We start from the raw sequence: 22193 nt of genomic DNA, 5'->3' as shown, positions 1-22193 counted from the left end.
TTTATATCTCACTTTCATTAATGTTTCAATTTGTTTTGGGTCCTCTTCGACCGAATTTAAATAGTTACGCTGCATTATAGTTTGGAAAAGTGTATAATATTTTGGTTTCCTATTGTCTCTCTGCTGATCGGAACGTTAAACTCGTCTCAGGGATGAAAATAGATGAATGCACATATACAGTATATTTTCTATGACATATTTTTACAAACTGCTAAACATAAGCTTTCAGACGATATACAGGGGATACAACCAGTATATTTTATTAGGGATTAGATTTTTGAGCTGTCGGCATCTATGGCCATTCACCCCGTCACGTATGAGGATGACGTCCCTCGGCGAGCACATTATCCGGGGAAAGGGAAGAAAGGAAGCGGCCCGGGACCTGTATGTTAGGTACCATCCCGGCATTTCCCCAGTGTGAATGAGGGAAATTTAGGAAAAACGTCACTCAAAATAGCTGGCCTGAAAAAGCTGTTCCACTTTTTCAACCGGGTGTCCCCATGAGAATCGAACCCGGGACCGCTTGCACCAAAGACGAGAGTGTTAGCGACTACGCCACGCGGGGGCCAAAGCATATTTTATTATCATTGATATGTGTCAAAATAAAAGTTCCCGAATACCTACATTAATTTTGTGCAGACCAAGTGAATAGGACACGGGGATATCCTACAGTTCATCGGAATATTGTATCCAGATAGCTTCAAAGCAAAGTGCTACTTCATTTTGCACATATGCTGGGTTCAGAAACGAGTCGCCACTGGTCCTATTAATAAATTATTCCACAAAGACTACTATTTGCGTTATTTCCAAAAGTCAAGTACAGTAGACTCTGCACTATCCAGCCTAGTTGAGAGACAGAAAAAGAGAGAAAACTCCGTAATAAAACGAGAAATGTTTTGTAAACGATCTACTAAACTTTTAACGCTTTCATAAAAACGCGACTGTGCCAAGAAGAAACAGTCATCGATCAAGAACATTTTTTAAAACTAGATACTTATATTTTAACTCTTTTAGGTCTAGTTAATTTTGATCGCAAGGCGCTACGGTTGATCCGTACTACTTACGACAGTACGCCAGTGCAAAAGATGAGAACTCCTGATTTACATTTTTTCATGTTTCCTGCAACTAGACATTATTAAATTTATTTTAAAATATGTACACTACTTTTATTCTTTTTGACTTCCTTTTCGTATAATACCGTTTAAACGTATGATACCATATTAACAAATATTTATAAATTACTTATCTGTACTAAGTATTCATGTAATATTAATAAGACGGTATGTGATGTAAAAAGTGTGTTTTTAATGGTATGTGTGGAGCAGTAAACATAGTACTAATCATAGTACTCCAATGTACCCGGCATTTTTGTTATCCGGCTTATACTTTTGCAACATTAGACCAGATAGTCGGTAGTCTACTGCGTATACATTTACGACACACGAGATGAGAAATTTTCGAAGGGAGACGAAAAAGGCTTGCCTAGAATCGATTTAAGTCGAGAGAGAACCGTTTGGGAATCGAGGCGAGACTTTTACAAGAAATGAGACGAGATAATAAAACTTTTTTCTCGTCTCCTTTCGTGGGTAACACTAATATGACATTTTAAGAAAGTAATTGCCATTCCTCTTCTGCTACTGCCCCGTCGAATCTTAAAAAATCCTTTCCTAGTGGTACCTACTTCATGTCTTGTCCCAATTTCAAGTTTCTAGCTTAAGTTGATTGACCTTAACGTTGACCAGTCAGTCAGACACTCACTCAGTCAGGACTTTTTACAGGTATAGAGATATATGAATACAGGCCGCTATTAAGGTGGAAGGAACGTGCCCCGGGCATGTGGTTGGAGGGGCGCCTAAAGGGACAATAAATAGATGTACATATAAATTTGGGGGCGCCGAATTTTATGTCACCCGTGGCAAACATGAATCATGTATGAATAAGGAAAATATAATGTCTGTGAAATTGACAAGCCACTTACGTCAGACCCCAATTTCGACTCTACACGTCGCTAGTGATACGTTAGTGTTCGATAGTGACGCAAATCGTTAGTACTCCACAGATAAATAGTACTCCGTGTGCTTTTTAAATAATGGATATAGGTCTTCTAACTGCATGCCAACAGGCCCACGTCTAAGAATCATCTCCAAACTTAGGTTAACTGTTAGTGCTCATTAGTGCCATTAATATTAACGTTAATGCCTCCATAGTACAGCTTTTGGTGTAATAATATGACTTTAACAAATTTATACATCAGGCTCACCTTATTAAAAATAGCCAAACGAACATGATAACACCACGCTCTTTGCTAGAGTCTGAATGCGTCCCTATATTCTCGCAAACATAACGCGCAATGTGGATGTGCTGCCTGATGTGCCCAAGTTAGTAACTTTTTTTTTGCAGATAACAGATAAACTGCTAGTCTACAGAGTATTCCTTATATTAATATGCCGTTTTCCTTGATAGTCATTGCGTATTTACAAGCAGTATGTTATTACTGTTAGAAGATATCAAAAAACAATAGATAAAATATGCTACTTAGCGGTTCATATTTTTCTTTTACAGTATATAAACTAATAATAATACTAATAATAATAATAATAATAATAATACTATTCCAGCATAAAAGTTCTCAATTGCATCACATTGGCAACAGGCGACGCATTTTTAACTTCATAAAAATTCGTTTCTGACGATTTTCTCGAAAACTACGCATGATAACACTTATCTTCATTATGTCATTTTGTTTATCTCGGTGTGATATATGTCTTATCTCTAGATAATATCACAGTAAAACAAAAATTAAATATTAGGAGTACATCGTACTTTTGGGCTACATCTCTTTAACCATGGAAAGATTGAGTAGTGTATACTTTAGATTGTAAGTTTCAGCTTAACTTGCATCATAAATTCTTAGGATTACACACAGGAAATTTGTTCGTTTGAATTTGAACAAAATTCTTAGGATTACAAAAAGAAAAATAATTTTTCCGAATTCCGGAATTGGCCATCCCTAGCCTAAACGTATCCTACAATGATGGTCACGTATGTTAGATGCTGTGGTATTAAGCACAATCTATTAGCGTGCATTGTCGAGCATCATGGCGTCCAAACAGGAGATATGTGATAGAACGGCGTATCATTGGGTACAGCATCCAACCTTAGATGCTAAATATTAAAAGCAGCTTCATCAATGCTGGCAGATCACCTGATATGATGGTCGGCACCTGTTCATCAGTCTTCCAGCAGACAGTGTCGATGACTTGTGAAATCACATACAAGCAACTTGGCAGGGCAATTCCTCGGCGACACTAACTGCTGTTTCATTCGATAGCACTATGTAGAAGCCTATAGAGGATCTGATTTCAGCACATGAAGGTTTCACGATATATTGATTTATCAAGATTAGAGGTGGTGTATAAATTTATGTAATGAATCCGCAGTGTTTTCATTCCACTCGTACATTACTTTCTCGGTATTGCATTTTCTTTGCAAGAAAGTGATGCAGTAACATACATTGGTCTTTGTACAATGTTGCATGATACAAGCTAGATTAGAATGTATACAAATCTTGTATGGATATTTCATTTATGTCAGAGAAGACAGATTTAACCATCCTTCGTTTCACTGTTTCACACATGTCTATAGGAGGAATGTTCTGGGCTGTAAATAATTCTTTATTACTAATTTACTTCTATCAAATTCTCTTTAGAAAGCATTCAAACAGTTTGCTTGTTTTATATAAATATTCAAGTAGTAAATTAATTCATATATAATTATGAATCAGTAACTTAGTTATTAAAATAAAAGATAGTTCGTTAAAATAGATCAATAACTTAATTAAAATAAAATAAATCAACAACTTAGAAAATAAAAGAATAATTAGTAAAATAAATGGTTTAATGATTTACTAAATGGCAGTATTAAATTCGAAAATATCTTCGAGTGCTGGGAATTTGTTGAAAGTCAAACTTACTGTTAATAATCACCCATCAAGACGGGACCAGTAACGTGGTCCACTTTTGAAGACTAGATAGATAGATGGATAGATAGATAGGGAAGATTCTATTCTTGCGATTTAGTCAATTGTGAATGATTTATGGACTTATCAATTGCACCAGATTCAAAGTCTGACATGATTCAGAGCCCCGTAAATAGCAGGATCCGCACTTCACAATCTTGGTGCCCTACAAGAGCATTAAACAAAAACCAGCAATCACTCGTCGACCTTGATATCTGATTAACCGCATAAAATAATGTAAATCTTCTTGTAAAACTGTTATATTATTTTTTAATAACGCAATGCCATCTGAATATGTAGGGTAGAGGTAACTTTTCCCCACAAGAAGTCAAATCAACGTTCATTCGCACCAACCTAACAATTACATATTACATATATATATATATATATATATATATATATATATATATATATGTATATATATAAGATTTCACTGTTACTTATGTGTATTCCGCATTCTCTCACCCAAAATTAAAATTTCATTATTGTATCAACTTCATAATGATTTAGCAACTTCAGATTCTTTTTAATTCATTTACCTTGGAAACTAATTAAATACATTTCTAGTAATTATCAGCTTTGGCAGTGGGATAAAACTAATGAGGAAGTCTCAAACAGCCATATCAGAACATGAAGAAAATCAATTTCTTTTGATGCGACAATATCGTGAAACAAAATGGACACGAAAGTTTTAGGCAAAGAAAGGCAGGTGTTAGATATTATAATACTCGATATCATATTCAGCAGATAAACTCCTGTCTTAGGTTATATATTTGTGGAAACGCCTATCTTGTACAGACAAAGGATTTTGAAATGTAAGAGTAATGTTTATTAAGTGAAATGTAGGATTAACAAAACTTCGCTATTTAGAGCCAGACAATATTGACGCACCTCTCAAAAATTAAAATTTAAAGGAAACTGAAGAGCATTATGGTTACAGATACATTAGTGCTGCAATTACATATAGACACCGAGCGTATTATAGGAAATATGTATTTCTTAACTTAGAAAAGCACATTTCTACCTGTATAGCTCAAATCTTCTCGTATTTTCAACAAATGATTGGATTTACTGACAGTCTATTTCCATAATAGTCCCTAGTTTCTCCACTTAGTAGCAGTTGACTTGATATTCTTTATCCCTTCTGGGTAAATGGCAGAAAAGTAGAAACAAAGAAGACAATGATTGACAAAACGCAAACACGCTTTGCAAAAACAAGTATGAGCGTGGTGGTGGTGGGTGGTACATACAATTGAGTTCATGTTATTCTTACAGGTGTACAGAAGGAATGTTGTTTAAAATTTTTTGTATCTGTTTTAATCTTCCTGTAAAAAATCAAGTACCAAGCACTGCCATTTTATTTTATTGTAAATGCGCCTAGAGAATGTGATCCTGCCTTTGTATTTAATTCTGTTGATAGAATGAAATACATGTAATTATTAAAATGTACTTCTTGTTTTACAGTAATAACTATGCATCATTTACCTAGCGTTTAATAAGACCGAAGTTCTCTATAGAAATAGCTTTTTAATCATACACTGAACAAGTATTGACAGTGAATAGATCTGAATATTATAGTAATAATAACCAATGTGTATCAATCAATAGGGAAAATAAAGAAGCAGATAGTTTTCTGTCTGTATTTTCTAAATATTGAAGAAAGACCAGAAGTAGGACGAGTGCAGCAGGGCACAAATTTCATTGGAACCACTGCATTTACAGGCCATAAAACCGCTACTGATGATAAATGCAATGGATTTACTTTCTTTGTTAACATAATTTCGGAGCCTTTAAGATTTTACTTCAGTATTAACTTCCAAATAGTAATTAAATTGCTGTAGCTCATTATCCAACAAGCCAACAGATTACTTCTCCTTAGCGGGAAATAATTGATTAAAGTTCCTAAACAAAGCAAAACCAACACAAACTGTTATAATGAATACCATTATCAAGATTACGTAACTTGCAAAATTAAGCTAATATCTTGGTTCTTTAAATTATTATCAAATATGGATTGGGTTGTGCTTCATATACATCTACCAAACTTTATGAAAAAATTGCTTCGTAATTAAATTGAAATTTTATCTTTTACTGTGCAAAGAAACGATTGCTCATGAAAATATAGGAAAACATTTTTACATTAGAATCTCGGAGACCATTACATGTGGTTGTAACGGCTAAACTCTGGGAAGATCATATTATCGATTCACTCTTAATTAAAGATGCTTGTTTTTGCCATATCCTATACATATTCGTAACGCATGACGTGTTCGAACTATTATGTATTTAAGATTGTGTTAACGTAAAAAATGTAAATTTCTGTAATAGGTATGGAGTTATTAAGTCTGGATCCTGGACAGTATATTGTTCATTGTCAAACACTTAGGAAGGTGTTGACTAAATAGCAAATTACAGACATAAAGAAAACTATACACGAAGTCCATTTCTTACTTCGCTATTTCTTAACATCTTGATGTCGCTAGCACACATTACATTTTTTAACTGTTTTGTGTTTGCTCCTGTTTCAGTCTAGTTTAGTTTGGTCTAGGCAAAGGTTAATTTTTATAGGGTTTATATCGGACTACAGAGCACTATTCTACAAGTGAAAGAAATCAATATATATATATATATATTGATTATATTGTGTGTGTGTAAATTAGAGCAATTGTAGATTACTTCTATCATAATCTTTGTCTCTCAAATGTGTTCTTCATTGTTGTGTGAACTCTGTGCTATGTTCCTCCTTGTTAAATAAGCTCGGTTCTAAATTCTTCCTTGTCGTGTAGGTTCGATTGTGCCTTGTTGTTTGTAGGATGTCTGAGAGTGAGTCCCTGGTGCTAATTGTGATTTGATCCCAGCCTACAGCAAATTGGCTTTGTGGTGGACAAACACAGTGTGTTTTCTCCGGTTCCCACTTTCTTCATGCTACAATTATGAAATATCTCATCATCATCATTGTTTCCCTTACATTTGGTGCATACTTATGGGACGTTAATATAAAAGGAAAAAAGTTATTTTTGACGAGATCAATAGTTTAATCGTAGCATCTTAACCACATAGACCTACAATAAAATTATACAGTTATGTTTTTAAAAAGAACCTTAAAGGAGTCGAAATAATTATGTTTGACTTACATAACAATATACGCATTAATTTTTCTTTGACTCCAGAAGGGGTATGTAAACTAGAAAAAATGTTTCTGACATGAAATTTTAATGCATTTGCTCAATAGAGATCAAACCGTACGCACAGCCAAGTCTCGAGCATATTATGTAATATTCTTTAAGTAGAGTCAATTTAGTCTAACTTTTTATTATAAAAAATATCTTTTATAATTATCATAAAGAGTCTCAAAATGTTTGGCTTAGTCTCTAATCACTCGAAATAACTGTTTTCAGTGTTAGATAAAAAGAGTCCTCTCGGCATATAATGTTGCCTCGGATTGACAGGAAGATGTCCTAGCCCAGAGCTTCCTCAGACGGGAGTGGTGACTACGTAACTCATAGTAGCCTGAGGAGTAGGTATTGTAGGTGGATGATCAGTATAAGGTACTGATGACTTCTTAGTCTCGACGGCCTCTTTTATAGCTGTCCTTTGGAGGAAGGACCTGTGGAGGGGTTGTCGGATTTCTTCGTGGTTCTCCGTGTCTTCGTTTCTTTCTGAAAGTATAGTATCCTTCTGTCGTCTGCCAATATTTATTTACAAATCGTAAAAACACGTGTTTATACTAAAAGCATGTGAGTTATACTACGCGTGGGTGTACGGATCCTTGCAATGTAATCATGACCGCTTTCAGCAGGAAGAGGGATTTAAGGAGTGAAGTTACTACCCTGGAATTTCAAGAATGTTTAGCTCTTCGAAATACACATCAAAACATACTAATTTGCTCTTAATACTACATTACTTTCTTGTTAGTATATAAACTATAGTACTATAGTTCATATACTGTACTTAACTATATTTGCTCATGTAATTAATGTTTTATATTATGTATTATGTGCACGCAAGTGCACATAATAATTCGAAATGTGTGTGTGTGACTGAACTTGTGTGTCAGTTTCTAGCCCTCTTTGGAATCTGCTTTTACACCACCCTTGGAAAACAAAAATTCCTGAAGGCGTCCCTGCATATAATGCATATTGTTCTCAAAGACATTAACTTTTTGTAATTCAAATTATATTAAATTTATGACAATAGATTAAAGCGGTTTAAAAATTTATCTCCTCTAATGTTGAAAGATTTTAGTTTAACCAAAGAAAAAAATATCTTCCTGTTTGAAAACTTTAAATTGCTAACACAATTATGGCGTTTACTTTCCCAAGAACGTTTGTTTTTTTAAAAAAAAAAATAAAAAAAGAAATAATGGAAACTAAAACAAACGTACAACAAGAGGTAACGACAAAGTTTTAAGCGAACAGCCTTCAGTCAGTCTATTATAAAAGCCAAAGCTCAGAAGGTTCCACTTATTTTCTTCTTCGTTGTCGTTTTCTCTCTGTAAGCTGTCTTGAATAACAAATCACCTCGATTGTCTTGAGTCCTGCGCCAACTGTGAGAGAAACAGAAGAGATTCAATTTGCCAAAATGTAGCAGGAAATGACATAAATTAGCCATAAGATGCTCACTCGGAACAAAGATCTTATTTACATACTGTATTTAGTAGTAACTATTGTTATTTGCAATACTTCCCTCGCATATTGTCACACATACAGTAATCGTTGTTATACAGGACAAAAAGTGGGAAAGGTTGAATGAAGTTGTTCTGCAAACAAATGCAATTCGGTGCTGACAGCCTTAGTTAATACTGCTTACAAAGCAAGCGAAATGTTAACAGCTATACAATGTGTCTTCTAAATGGAATGAATGCCCTTGTATAGAAGATAACACAAGTTTTGGGATAATGAACGATGCATAAAAAGAATTAGCACAGAGTTACATTACACCTGAGTTACTTTCCCATTCAACTGCTTCAAAACAATTATTATAATCATATCCCAATTTTATTTATTCATCATCGACTGTTTGATTGACATGTTAATGGAGACGCCAATTCAGATTTTATTTGTCCTCGTTACGAAGAAATCTCTGTCGAACATTTCTTTCATCTTAAATTCCTGCAATATAAACAGTGATCAAAAATAAAATTTATAAAAGTGTAATCTCAATGAAATAACACAAAAAACTATGATATACACTAGGTCAAAGTTCGATTCTCGGTGGGACAGCCTTGAAAATTTTAACGCAATAAAAAGTTTGAATTAGATCTACATTTCATATAGTCCCAATGCCGAAAGAAAATTAAACTTCAATCCAACAAAGCAATTTATTATAAAAAGTAAAGCAGAAATTGAGACCGAATTAAAGCAATAAATCAAATATAAAACATATGATAGGAAAAAGTGACAAACAATAAGAATAATAAATAAGCAAAACATGCTTGATCTAAACACAAAAGCCTATTCTATTCTATTTCAATCCCGAGAATAAAATGCAAGAATACGATCACAAGAAACAATATTATCCCCGAGAAGATCTCTGATTATTAGGCACTCCTAACAGTTCCTTGAGATCTGAATATTACAACGAGATACTTTGTATCGTTTAATAATTACCTGTACCTTGGGCAGAAAGTGCTCATACTCAAGCACTATACTTGAGATAATGTTAATTTAAAAATAACAGAAGAAGAATGTTTTGAATATATGTAAAGAAATATACATTATTGTATAATTCGTTGCTATGTAGTTGTTTATAGATACCTAGTCAACATGTATGTATGCAAGACAGTTTGAGTGAAAATACGTTAAAAGAGTATCAACTAATAAACCATTTAATACCGATCATCGACTTGTAATTTCGATAGAAAAGGTGAGAATAATAGTGTATATAATTATTGAAGATATTTTTTATGTGTAAACAATTACTACCACTCAAGATTTACTTATGTTATTAGCCGAACCAGGGTTGGCGACCACCTTTGGTGAGTCGTTGTAAAATTTTTGGTTTACCTCACCCGGGAACTTTGTAAATTCTTATCCTGAAGTATAAAGTAAGGGTGAATTTACTTCTGTAATAAGGTTCATGACTACGAACTTTACTGTACTTAGAACTGGTAGAATAATCACAAGGAAAATGATGATCGGTGAGGCAATGGAAAAAGAAACTGGTGACAGTGGTAACGAAGAACAAAATACAGCTCCTGTTGTACCCGAAATGTTATCGTTAGAAGATAAAATCTTAATGGCTCTACAGCGACAAGAACAAAATCTGGCTCAGATGTCCAATGAACTAAAACAGACGATGGAGCGGAAATCCGAAGAATCCAGCAAACAGTATGAGGAATTAAAACAGACGATGGAGCGGAAATCCGAAGAATCCAGCCAACAGTATGAGGAATTAAAACAGACGATGGAGCGAAAATCCGAGGAATCCGGCAAACAGTATCAGGAATTAAGTAAACGATTGGAGCAGACATCTGAAGAGACGAAACAATCTATTATCCAGGCGATGAGCGACATCACCTCACAGTTCGATGAAAAGCTTAGAAGGGTATCTGAAGATTGCCAGGATAATTACCACCATGTTATTCAAGATTTCAATGGTGCAAAAAGGATTTGGAAGTAATAGAATCTTCTGTACGGCAACAAAAGATCCCGGTCACGGATAATTCTACCAAAATACGTGTGAATACTCAGTTGATATCTGCATTACAAGAGGAAATCAGGATGCTACAGATTAAGGACAACGCATACCAAAACAACATGGTTGATAATCATCTGGAGTTCCCTTGTTCACAGGAGATGACCTCACGTTCACCCGTAGCAGATCAACGTGGACCTCACATTATATCATCGTCAAGTAATCCATCCGATGAGGACATTATTTTGGAAGAAATTCATCCAAGCAATACAGATGGGCGGAAAAGAGACGGTGGAACTACACATCACGCAGTAGGTAGGAATTGTCACTCAACACGAACACGGAAAGATGAAAGAAAGGTAAAGTTAAGTGTAAAGATGAGTGAAATACGTGCTATGAGTAAGTTCAGTGGTAAATGTAACGAAAATGCTACCTCTTTCCTAGAAAAATTTCAGGATGAGTGCAATATAATGTGTATAGATAAATCGCAATATATGAAACTAATCCCTCATTTATTACTCCCACCATGTTCTTTATGGTTTAAAGCAGTACGAGATCACGTCAATACATATGATGAATTTAAAGCTGCGCTGATTGCAAATTACGAAAATGACTTTTTGCTTGCAAACAGAGATGCCACGATTAGAAATCAACCTTTCAATCCTCGTTTGCACAAATCTGTTGTTGATTTTGTTGTAAATACCTATAACGAATTAAAAGTCGTAAATCCGTTGCAATCGGAATCTAGAGTAATTGCATCAATTCGAAATTTGCTACCGTTTAAACTACAACAGATCCTGTTTTCCACCCAGTGTATGAGTTTTAATCATTTATTAATGCTTGTACAATGTTATGAAACTCAATACCATGCTCAGAACCATCAAGTGGGATTAGGCAAAATTAAAAATAATTCAGATCACTTTGTACCTGTTCGGAATATAAATATCCGTAATGCGAACGATACGGAACACAACCTAAATCGAGTGAATTTAAACAATCCGAAGGAGCAAAATAGGCAAAGATATGTTGAGAATCCACCTAACCTAACCAATCGTGACAATAATTATGTCAGATCACATAATCGAAGTAGACACAAAAACAGTCGAAATTCATGGCGAAATTCCAGGAATACAATAAATCCTATGGATAGACATAATCGTAGTGCAAGAGATGGCACTTCATATCAAAATCAAAATCATGACGCAATTCAGGTACAAAACAATGTGGGACATAACGATTGTATAGTACAATGTACTTTATTAGAATCATATGCAAGTACGAATGTAAATTGACTGCAGTTGATGAAGTAAGAGTTAAACCCATATCAGCTACTGATTCTTATGAATATGTTTGTGTAAAAATAGATTTATTTTTCTTCCTTTTGTTCGTCCGAACATAGGTTACGTCTAATTTTTGATTTTTACTTAATTTAATTTTCTTTAATTCTCATTAACCAATGATAATTTTCAAATGATTTTAATTCTGCCTTGTTAATGTGAAGAATTATAATTCGATTTTATAATTGATTAAAAGCAAAGGTTATTTATATTATATGGATTTGTGTTGAGAATTTGTTGTCAAAGATTATGTTAAGAATAAGGTTCATTCTATTAAGCTATTTATCCGACGACTGTCTTTATGCGCTACTTTATATGTTGTCCGAATAAGATTCTTCTATATTCTGATGCCTTATGGATACAATGTATATTTTGAAACATCATCTAACGTAGTTATTATATAATGTGCCCTGGAGAGATCAGATATTATTTCCATAACATAACCGTTTTAATAATGATTGAAACTGCTAATCATTGTGACTTATGTTTTTAAAAAGTAATTTGCCTCTTACGATTTTGACTTCGCACCCTTCATTAATTATATTATTAAGCGACGACGTTTTTTTGTAATAAAAGATAAATGAGAATGGAATGAAAGATTTATTATAAATGTATTTATATATATATGAAGCTTAATGAAGATATATATATACGACGGGTGATCAAAATGTAAAGAACATAAGTAATGTAACATCATTATTGTAAACGGACCAGTGGTTCTTAAATATAAAAGCCAAGCTCGCTTGTAACTTTTATATTCAGTCCCATCGTCGGGCGACATTTTTATACAACGAGATACTTTGTATCGTTTAATAATTACCTGTACCTTGGGCAGAAAGTGCTCATACTCAAGCACTATACTTGAGATAATGTTAATTTAAAAATAACAGAAGAAGAATGTTTTGAATATATGTAAAGAAATATACATTATTGTATAATTCGTTGCTATGTAGTTGTTTATAGATACCTAGTCAACATGTATGTATGCAAGACAGTTTGAGTGAAAATACGTTAAAAGAGTATCAACTAATAAACCATTTAATACCGATCATCGACTTGTAATTTCGATAGAAAAGGTGAGAATAATAGTGTATATAATTATTGAAGATATTTTTTATGTGTAAACAATTACTACCACTCAAGATTTACTTATGTTATTAGCCGAACCAGGGTTGGCGACCACCTTTGGTGAGTCGTTGTAATATCTAAATATATAAAAATGAAAATGACTATGTTTGTGACTTAATAACTCTTGAACCACCCGACTGTCTTCAATAAAATTTTCAACATAAATGACGTTCAGACCTGGGATTTTTTTTTAATTCACTTTGATGGTGTAACTTGGAAGAGGAAAAGATAGATAAAAAATTATTGAAAATGACCGATATTAGTATCAAATCGATAGTTATCTGGGTCTCGGAAATGAACAGTGACACTTCCGATGCTGTTTAAATCCAAATACAGTCCCGTAACTAGGGAGAGGAGGGTATATACAAAAATGCTCGAAAATTACCGATATTAGTGTCGAATCCATAGTTTTTGGGGTCACTGAGATGAACAGTGACACTTCCGATCCTGTTTAAATGCAAATTCAGACCTCATTAGTACTCCTAAGGAGGCACGGTTACATGTAAAAATAATTGAAAATGATCTATATTAGTGTTGAATTCATAGTTTTTGGTGTGTCTAAATTGATTGGTGACAGTTTTGTGCCCTTTATGTCCAAAATCAAACTATTCACCCCATGCAAAGAACGGGCATTCTCCTAGTTCTAGATATTGCACAAGAATGTACCAAATAATCAGGGGGATTATATACCCTTCACAATACAGGTGAATATCTGCACACATTAAACAGGAGTCTATGCGATCCATCATTTATTTATTTATTTAAAGTGAATTGAAAACTTAATTTTACTCTGTGGTTTTGTGCAACATTAAAGTTATAAAAGACAGACCTACGATTAACATGCACCGCACCGTGAATTGAATATAGTGTAATTGACGAGTATACAAGTTATAATGCAAGAAGGCCTTGTACATGTACACTCATGTCCAAAATTATTGTCGCATATCTATAAATAAGTTGTTGTAGGGATATAATTTGATAACGAATTCGCCTGGTATTTCCTATAATGTTAGTATGTGTATAATCGGCTCAGACATGTGTGTGGCAAATTTCATGTCAAAGAGTAGTAAATAAGAACAATAAAACGAAAATTATAATAATAAAAAAACTTTCTTGTCCATTTAGCAACATTTTGTTTTTCTCATTCTAATTTTCATATTTATAATTATTTTCCTATGAAATTTACCACAAATATACATTTCCCGATTATATACATAGTATCAATATTAAAAGTATCCTCCAAAATCATTATCAAATTATATTCTTACAAAAAGACAGTTATAGGTATGCGACAATCATTTTGGACATGAGTATACATACATAGGTCTATCTAACACGCTAATTTTTCACTGTAAAAATAGTGCAGTTACAGGTCCACGTCAAAGATCTCATCAAAAGGTAGAATAAAAATATAATATAAACAGGAAAACAAAGAGAGAGAACAGATTTTCTTTCCTCTGAAAGAGGTCAAAATACGAATATGAGTACCAGTGGATGGTAACAATGTGTTCAAATGTCCTACAATTTAAATATTTGTCCGGATTTCTACACTTCGAAAATTTAGTTTCAGAGATTGGAAAGCGACCGTGTATCCTTTCAAAATTTCAGTGCTGAGAGATGAAACAGGATTTAGAATAGGTGACCTAAAAGCAAGAATGAATAACATTGAAATATATTTTGGCTCATACTATTATTTCTGAATAAGAAGTGCACGAATGTTACTACTACTACTACAATAATAATAATAATAATAATAATAATAATAATTATAATTATAATAATAATAATTCAAAACTGACAGAAAATGAAAAAAAGGTCTTCAAACTTTTCCACGTGAATGACATACCCTAAAAATGTACTAAATGTCATTTTTCTACGTTCACTACTTATCAATGTTTCAACTCTCACTTTTTGTATTACGAAAGATGTGTATCCAAATATGTGTAAGATTAAATAATTTCAGAGCTGATTTGAACGGCACTAATTTTGTGATTATCTAGCGAGAAAATCGGTAACATTGAAGAAAGTTCAGTTTTATAGAGGGATGCAACAAAACCTCACACTCGCGTTGGTAAACAAAATTAGAAACTTACCAGTGTTATATTCCAAAAAACTTTAATCGTGATATCAAACACAAGGACCTTGATTTTCTTCTCCATTTCCTGAATGTTCCTTGATTGAATTTAGAATCAAATACGAATCAATAAATTCTTTTGATGATTTAGTTACCATTAGTAAGTTGAGTATTTGTTTAAATAAAATGAACGAGAGGAAGTGAAAGAACCCCGAAAATATCTAATATATGGGTCATTTCATGTAAAATTACCTAATATTTAAAACATGACCGTGCTTCAATGTCTCAGATTCCCTTCAACATTTTTCATATATAAATACCAATAACATTATGCTGAAGTATTTTTTTTTTTCGATTTTTTGGATGAGAAATGGGTCGGTGAAGAATTTTTTTAAAAAATGTGAATTTGGTGCAAATTTCACTTTCCGGCACAGCACCACGGTACTAAAATTACCATAAATTCCTTATTTTTAAAGTTATTAGGCTCAATCAGGCGTCAATGAAAGCTTAATTTTTGCTCTTTCAGTAGATTCTAAGAAATTTTGCAAAAGGTTAGACTGCCAAACATTAATAGGCATAGAAAGCAAATATTATTATTATTATTATTATTTTTTAACAAATTGTGCCGTTGCTCAAAAGTTACAACTATTAAACTTTTGAAAAATTTTTTTGTACTTTCATCTTAACACGTTCATGGCATGGTTAAAAAATAAAGAGGGAGTGTTTTTTTGTATTTTTGTAATTATATTTTTTATATTTTATATGTACAGCAATATACAGTTTTAAGCTTTGTTGCAAATTATGTCATTGCTCGCAAGTTACAACTATGGAACTTTTTTAAATAGAATCATCTTAGCACATACATGATATGGTTAAAAAAAATAAAAAGGATGCTTTTGGTATTTTTGCAATTATTATTGTTTGTGTTTTAAATGTACAGAAATATACAGTTTTACTGTTGTGAACAGATTACGCCTTTCCTCTGAAGTGGTGATGGCCAATTCCGGAATTTTTACTTTCCGGATTCCGGAAAGTACAATCGTAAAAATTTCGTTATTCGGCAAAATTTCGATTTCGGAAAAAATCTAGAATTCAGAAAAATTTCGGAAAGTGAAATTACTGATACCGGAAAATTGTGCCCATCTCTACTCTGAAGTGACAACTGACACACTAAAACTTTTTCAAATAATCATCTTAGTAAATATTACGTATACTTAAAAATAGAACTGGTGTAATTTGTAGTTTTGGTATTAAAATAATATGTTTTTGTACTTTAACTATGAGTTTCAACTTTTTCCATAGTTGTACAGTCCGCATCAACAAAACCTGCAACATGAGCATGTAAGTTTATTGTGAAACTACACTTAACAGCCCAGAGAATCAACATAATGACTAAGTGTCACGAAACCTCGGCGTCCTCCCCTGCACACTTACCTTTGGAGGAAATGACTTCATCGTTTCACAAGAAACTTCCGTGCTCATGTTGCAGGATTTTTGCTGCGGACTGTACCATCGCTTACAACCATCAAACTTTTGTAACTTTTATATGATTAATTTGCATTTACTAGGTATGTTTAATAACAAAAAGGGATACTTTTTTTGTAATAATTTTATGGTTTTGTGAATGGTAAATATAGGTCTAGCAATGTAAGGAAATGACTGATTATTACAAACCCTATCAACAGAAGTAAGAAATAATAAACTAATGTACATAGATGAAAACAATAAACTTACATACCGGTAATACATCTTAGAATTACATAGATTTACGTACAAAATGTTGTGTCCTATATTTCACAGCTCATTCTTTTCATTGATGATATGATGTCTTCTTTTAATTTTGCTTTCAGTTGCGTAAATCCGGGCTGATTGGCTTGTAAGAGATGGAACAGGAATTTCCCATATGATATTTTTAAAAGGTACCCAACTAAAGTCTTCATTTTCTGGCCAGTAGAATATAGAAGGCCCAGAGCGATTCATGAATTGTACTCTGACCTACAAAAAATATAATTACAAAAATACCAAAAGCAGCCTTTTTATATTTTAACCATATTATGTATGTCCTAAAATGATTCTATAAGAAAGGTTTCAAGAGTTTCACAGTTGTAATTTACGAGCAATGACACAATTTGTAACAAAACTTAAAACTGTATATTTCCGTACATGTAAAATATATATAAAAAAATATAATTACAAAAGTTCAAAAACACCCTCTTTATTTTTTAACCATGCCATGTGTATGTTAAGATGAATGTACAAAAATAAAATCCAAAAGTTTAATAGTTGTAACTTTTGAGCAATGGCACAATTTGTGAAAAATCCTAAAATTTGCTTTCTATGCCTTTTAATGTCTGACGGTATAATCTTTTGCAAGATGTCTTAGGATCTATTAAAATAGCAAAACCCTAGCTTTCATTTGAGACCTGGATGAGCCCAATAACTTCAAAAATAAGGAAGTTATGGTAATTTTAGTTCCATAATGCTGAGTGCAAAAGAGCGAAATTGGCGGCAAATTCACGTTTTTCAAAAATTTCTCCTCTGCCCATTTCTCATCCAAAAAATCGGAAAAAAAATAATTTAGCATAATTTCACCGGTATTTATGTATGAAAACATTTTGAAGAGACTCTGAGACATTGATACACACTGCTCTAGGTGATTTGTCATGGAATAATCCCTATACAGGGTTTTCAAAACAACACCGACAACGTTTGGGAGGTGATTCCTCACACTAAGGTAACACAAAAAGTATAGACCAACCTGGGTGCACAAATGCTTCCTTTTGGAGTTATAGGTTGCCGAAAACATGAGAAAATGAAGTTTCAAGGTCCGTAGCTCAAATACTATGGGACCTACCGTAGTCGGGCCAAGACTTCACTTAGGAACAAATATATGTGCCCTACCTAAATACCCATGTTTCAGAATCCTGCGGTATTTCCGCAACATTTTTGTTATAGAGCTAGCTGGTGAGTACTTCAATTTTATGCCCGTAGCCAAACTGCCTCTATAAAAATTGTTGCGTGAGTACCTTAGAATTCTGAAACATGTATTTTTGGATAGCGCACATATATTTGTTAGTAAGTGAAGTCTTGACCCGACTACGGTATATCCCATAGTATTGGAGCCATGGACCTTGAAACTTCATGTTTTCGGCAGCCAATAACTCCAAAAGGAAGCATTTATACACCCAGGTTGGTCTTTTCGTCTTATCTTGTTGTCAGGAATCACCTCCCAAACGTTGTTGGTTTGTTTTGAAACACCCTGTATAAATAGTTAATATATTTAAATAATAGTTATATTCAGTTTGTAATCAATATATATAATAAAAGTAAGTGTGGTTTGTCCGTGCGTGCCACAAAGGCTCCGAAACCAAGACCCGGAGCCCCATGGTAGTTATATGGTATTGTAGCCCTGTATCTCCCATCCATGAAGGAGGTTTCTGTTTGGACCAGCAGGGGTCCTAGAGGGAGAAAACGACCTAGCAACGGTGTTACTGTGCTAATAATGGATTAAATTTTAACGACAATGCGTGTATATCTTTATTTTCAATTTCAATGTTGCTTTTGTTTCTACAAATATCATTATTGATCGAATATTCCAGAATGCTCTAGAATTATCAACAATCTTGGAAAATGTTCCAGACTGTTAGAGAAGTTTTCCAAAGGTTTGAGAATGTTCTAGAATTTTCAGGATGCTCTAGAACCTTCTAGAATGATCCAGGATGCTGTAGAATGTTCCAGAATGTTCGAAATTGTTGTAGAATGTGCAAGCATGTTATATTATTTTCCTATAGGTTCGAAAATGTTCTAGAATGTGCACCACTACAAAGGTACAAATTAAGAATAGGGGGTAATGTTCATTAAAGTTTACAGGTATCATTATGCTGAGGTTCTTCTCAACCTATTTAATGTTTTGAAATCAAAATGGTGGGGTAATGCCTAGATGATGGGATCCAGACAACAGAACTTACCTTAACCTAACCTAACCGAATCCAAGCTACTACTACTATTTTTACTACTACTAGCACTACTTACTACTACTACCAACTACTACTGCTACTGGTTGTTCTACTACTATTGCTACTACTACTACTACTACTACCAACTACTACCACTACTATCTGTTCTACTATTACTACTGCTGCCACTATTACTACCAACTACTACTATTACTATTTGTGCTACTACTTCTACTAAAAAGGCTGCCTCCCATATCTAAACACAATTATGTCTGTGGCGCCCCTGAAGTTTACCTGTTCCAGATTGAGTACACTCATGCTCCAACACAAGAAGAGTCTATATAAAGTTGCGACACTGTTTCACAAAGAAACGTGTTTCAGAGTTACGGTAAGAATTACCTATTCAGAAGCATATTTAACTATAATTATTGATTACTGAGAAACAATTTTTCTGGGACGTTCATTGACACAAAGTTAAATACATGTCAGTTTCATTTTCAAATTACTTAATGCTCTTTGGCACCAGTGCGCTGAAATAACACGAAAGAAAGTTAACAGGTAACGATGGACCGGAGTCTGTGCCATTACATTTATTTACAAGTTTGTTTAAAAGAAAAATATATAATGTCTTTAGAAATCGTTGAAAATACAATGATGGTTTCAGAATTATCACAAAGTACCTAAAACGCCCGTTCTTCGCACAAGGAAAATATGTTTATAGGAAATGAATTACTCTCTATAAATTGGAAATTAAATATATGGCAGGGAAATTTTTAAAATATAAGATCGGATCAAGGAAAAGTGAAATTGACAAGACAGTTAATTGTATGCTAGTGATATGTTTAAAACGTAACAAGTGAAAGTAAATTGTAAAAGGTAAATTGGTGGACCAACATGTTTCATAGAATTAAAAAAAAAATCGATGGATATGTTTGTGAAACGTACAGAGAAGCATGCCACCATTTAGGATTACTAGAAAATGATAACCATTGCGAGTTCAACTTTGCAATTCCCCCGTGCGAAGAACTCGCATTTCGGCTAGCAAACAATATTTTTAACGTACAGTTATTAAAATTAAATAAATGTTATTTAAAAATTACAAGATACCAAAACAACATGATAGGTAATCTAATGCAGTGACTTCGTTCCTCTAGTCGCTGCCTTAATTAGATTTTGGGAGAAATGTTATTCTGGCAATACTGCACTTTCTACGGATGGCAACACTGAAAATTCTTCAGATTTATATTTACTGTTGTAGAATAGCATTATCTATGATTGTGCTAAGTTGCATTTCATTATCTCCTTGCACTTATGAAAAATAATCGAAAGAATTTTTTGTATTATTTTTAATGTGAGGCTCTTAATTTGACTATGTGTATTTTCGTTTGGTGAGGTCTAAGTACATTTATGAATATCTTGATCTGGTAACTTCGTACTTTTCACGATAAGGTTTTTAGATGTTGCAAAGTTCACGAGCCTCATTGCCATTGTAATTACTGTCCTTACGCAGACTTTCATTCTCTATAATCGGTTTGAAGATTACTTGTCCAGTTAATAAGTTTAATTCATAAAGCCTATTGTTCAGTTTTATTCTGTGATTTGTCAAGTACCTTCTACAGGTTATTATTTTATAATTAATCAAGTATTCTATTTACTTAATTATTCTGTAATTTACTATGTATCTTGTTTAGTTATCTTCTCCCTAATTTGTAAAGTAACTTTTAGTTAATTTTCCTGCAGACCAAGTTGACTAATTCACGCATCAAGGGAAAAAATGCAATATTACATGATTTCATAGTTTTAGTTGGAACCATATACTGGCTCAAGAATAACGTTAAAGGTTTATTTGTGCATTTCCACTACTAAATGTAATGACTTGTAATGGGAACTTTCTATTGTTTCCGAAACATGTACAATTTCTAGCTGATTCATTGGAGACAAAGCAGAAGGAAACAAATGGAAACCAAGAACAAAAGCACTCTCTATTAGTATTACTTTCGTAAATTTTGTTCGAATTATTTTTTAAAAAATCTTTTTATATGAACAGTACAATATGCACCATATAACAACATACGAAACAAAATTTATTTCATTAAAAACCCTATCCTCATCTCCCTATCCTTTTAACATGAAACAAACAATAAATCAGAAGAGATTTCGTTGTTTCTGGAAAACAATTTCTGAAACATTTTTCAGAAATTTAATTTGTAACCATAGAGCGAGCAGATACAGTTGTGTGTGTATAGATATGTAAATCTTAGCAATAGTTTGTATTATATATATATATATATATATATATATATATATATATATATATATATATATATATATATATATATGTATATGTATGTGTGTGTGTGTGTGTGTGCGTGTGTGTTATAAAAAATATCGACATGTTACTATTCAATTGTTTTTTTTTTTCCTGAAAGATTATCATACCTAGAAAGCTTTCATTACTGACAAATCATTTTCATAATCGTAGGTGGATCGAACAGTCTGAAGATGGTCTGGTGGAATTTTAGTGACAGAATGACAGAAACAGGTAGTAATAGGAGCTCAGCCGTACCCGAGAGACAGATCCCAGGTCGTCACAAATTGGAACCTAGAAGTAGTTAGATCTATAAGATTTGATGAAGTAGAACTGTAGCTTGCGTGGATAAATCTTAGGACTGTATTACTTCTGAAGGTCTCTCATGCACAACGAAAGGACGCATCAGCTGCTTGCACCAAGTTACCGCGCGCCCCACTCGTCTAGTTGCTAGCGCGCGCGTCTCCGGTGCATGGAGAACTGGGTTCGATTCCCCGTAAGATAGCCTTAAAATTTGAACTTATCATGGCGTTTTTCACTACATTTCAAACTGTAGATCCATGCTTTATACAGCCTCTACACTAAAAATGGCTGCTAAACTCCTACTTAACCAAGTTATCATGGTTGAAAATCTCATTACAATCTTCTCTTTTATCTTTTTCCTATGTTATTTTACTTTGAAGTTTTAGTTTAATTTCGGTACTAGGTCCAAGATCCAAAGCGCTTGATGTCCTAA

At 33.4% G+C, this 22193-nt stretch overlaps 1 protein-coding gene across 5 annotated transcripts in view; it reads right to left on the bottom strand.

Moving 5' to 3' along the window:
- The window catches only part of LOC145677401 (sodium channel protein 60E-like), an 861846-nt gene that overhangs the window by 752873 nt on the left and 86780 nt on the right, over nt 1–22193 (bottom strand). The window contains exon 2 of one of the 5 annotated variants that reach the window (XM_081747910.1): nt 16932–17188. The exons of the other annotated variants lie outside the window; for them this stretch is intronic. Coding sequence (XP_081604036.1) covers nt 16932–16942 — 11 coding nt within the window. The 5' untranslated portion in view covers nt 16943–17188. The remainder of the gene's footprint in view (nt 1–16931; nt 17189–22193) is intronic. 5 annotated transcript variants of the gene reach the window in all.

The sequence above is a fragment of the Thermobia domestica genome, chromosome 2 (assembly GCF_964235325.1).
Source record: "Thermobia domestica chromosome 2, izTheDome1.hap1.1, whole genome shotgun sequence".
Taxonomy (NCBI): Eukaryota; Metazoa; Arthropoda; class Insecta; order Zygentoma; family Lepismatidae; genus Thermobia; species Thermobia domestica.
This window is presented reverse-complemented; position numbering and strand designations above follow the sequence as displayed.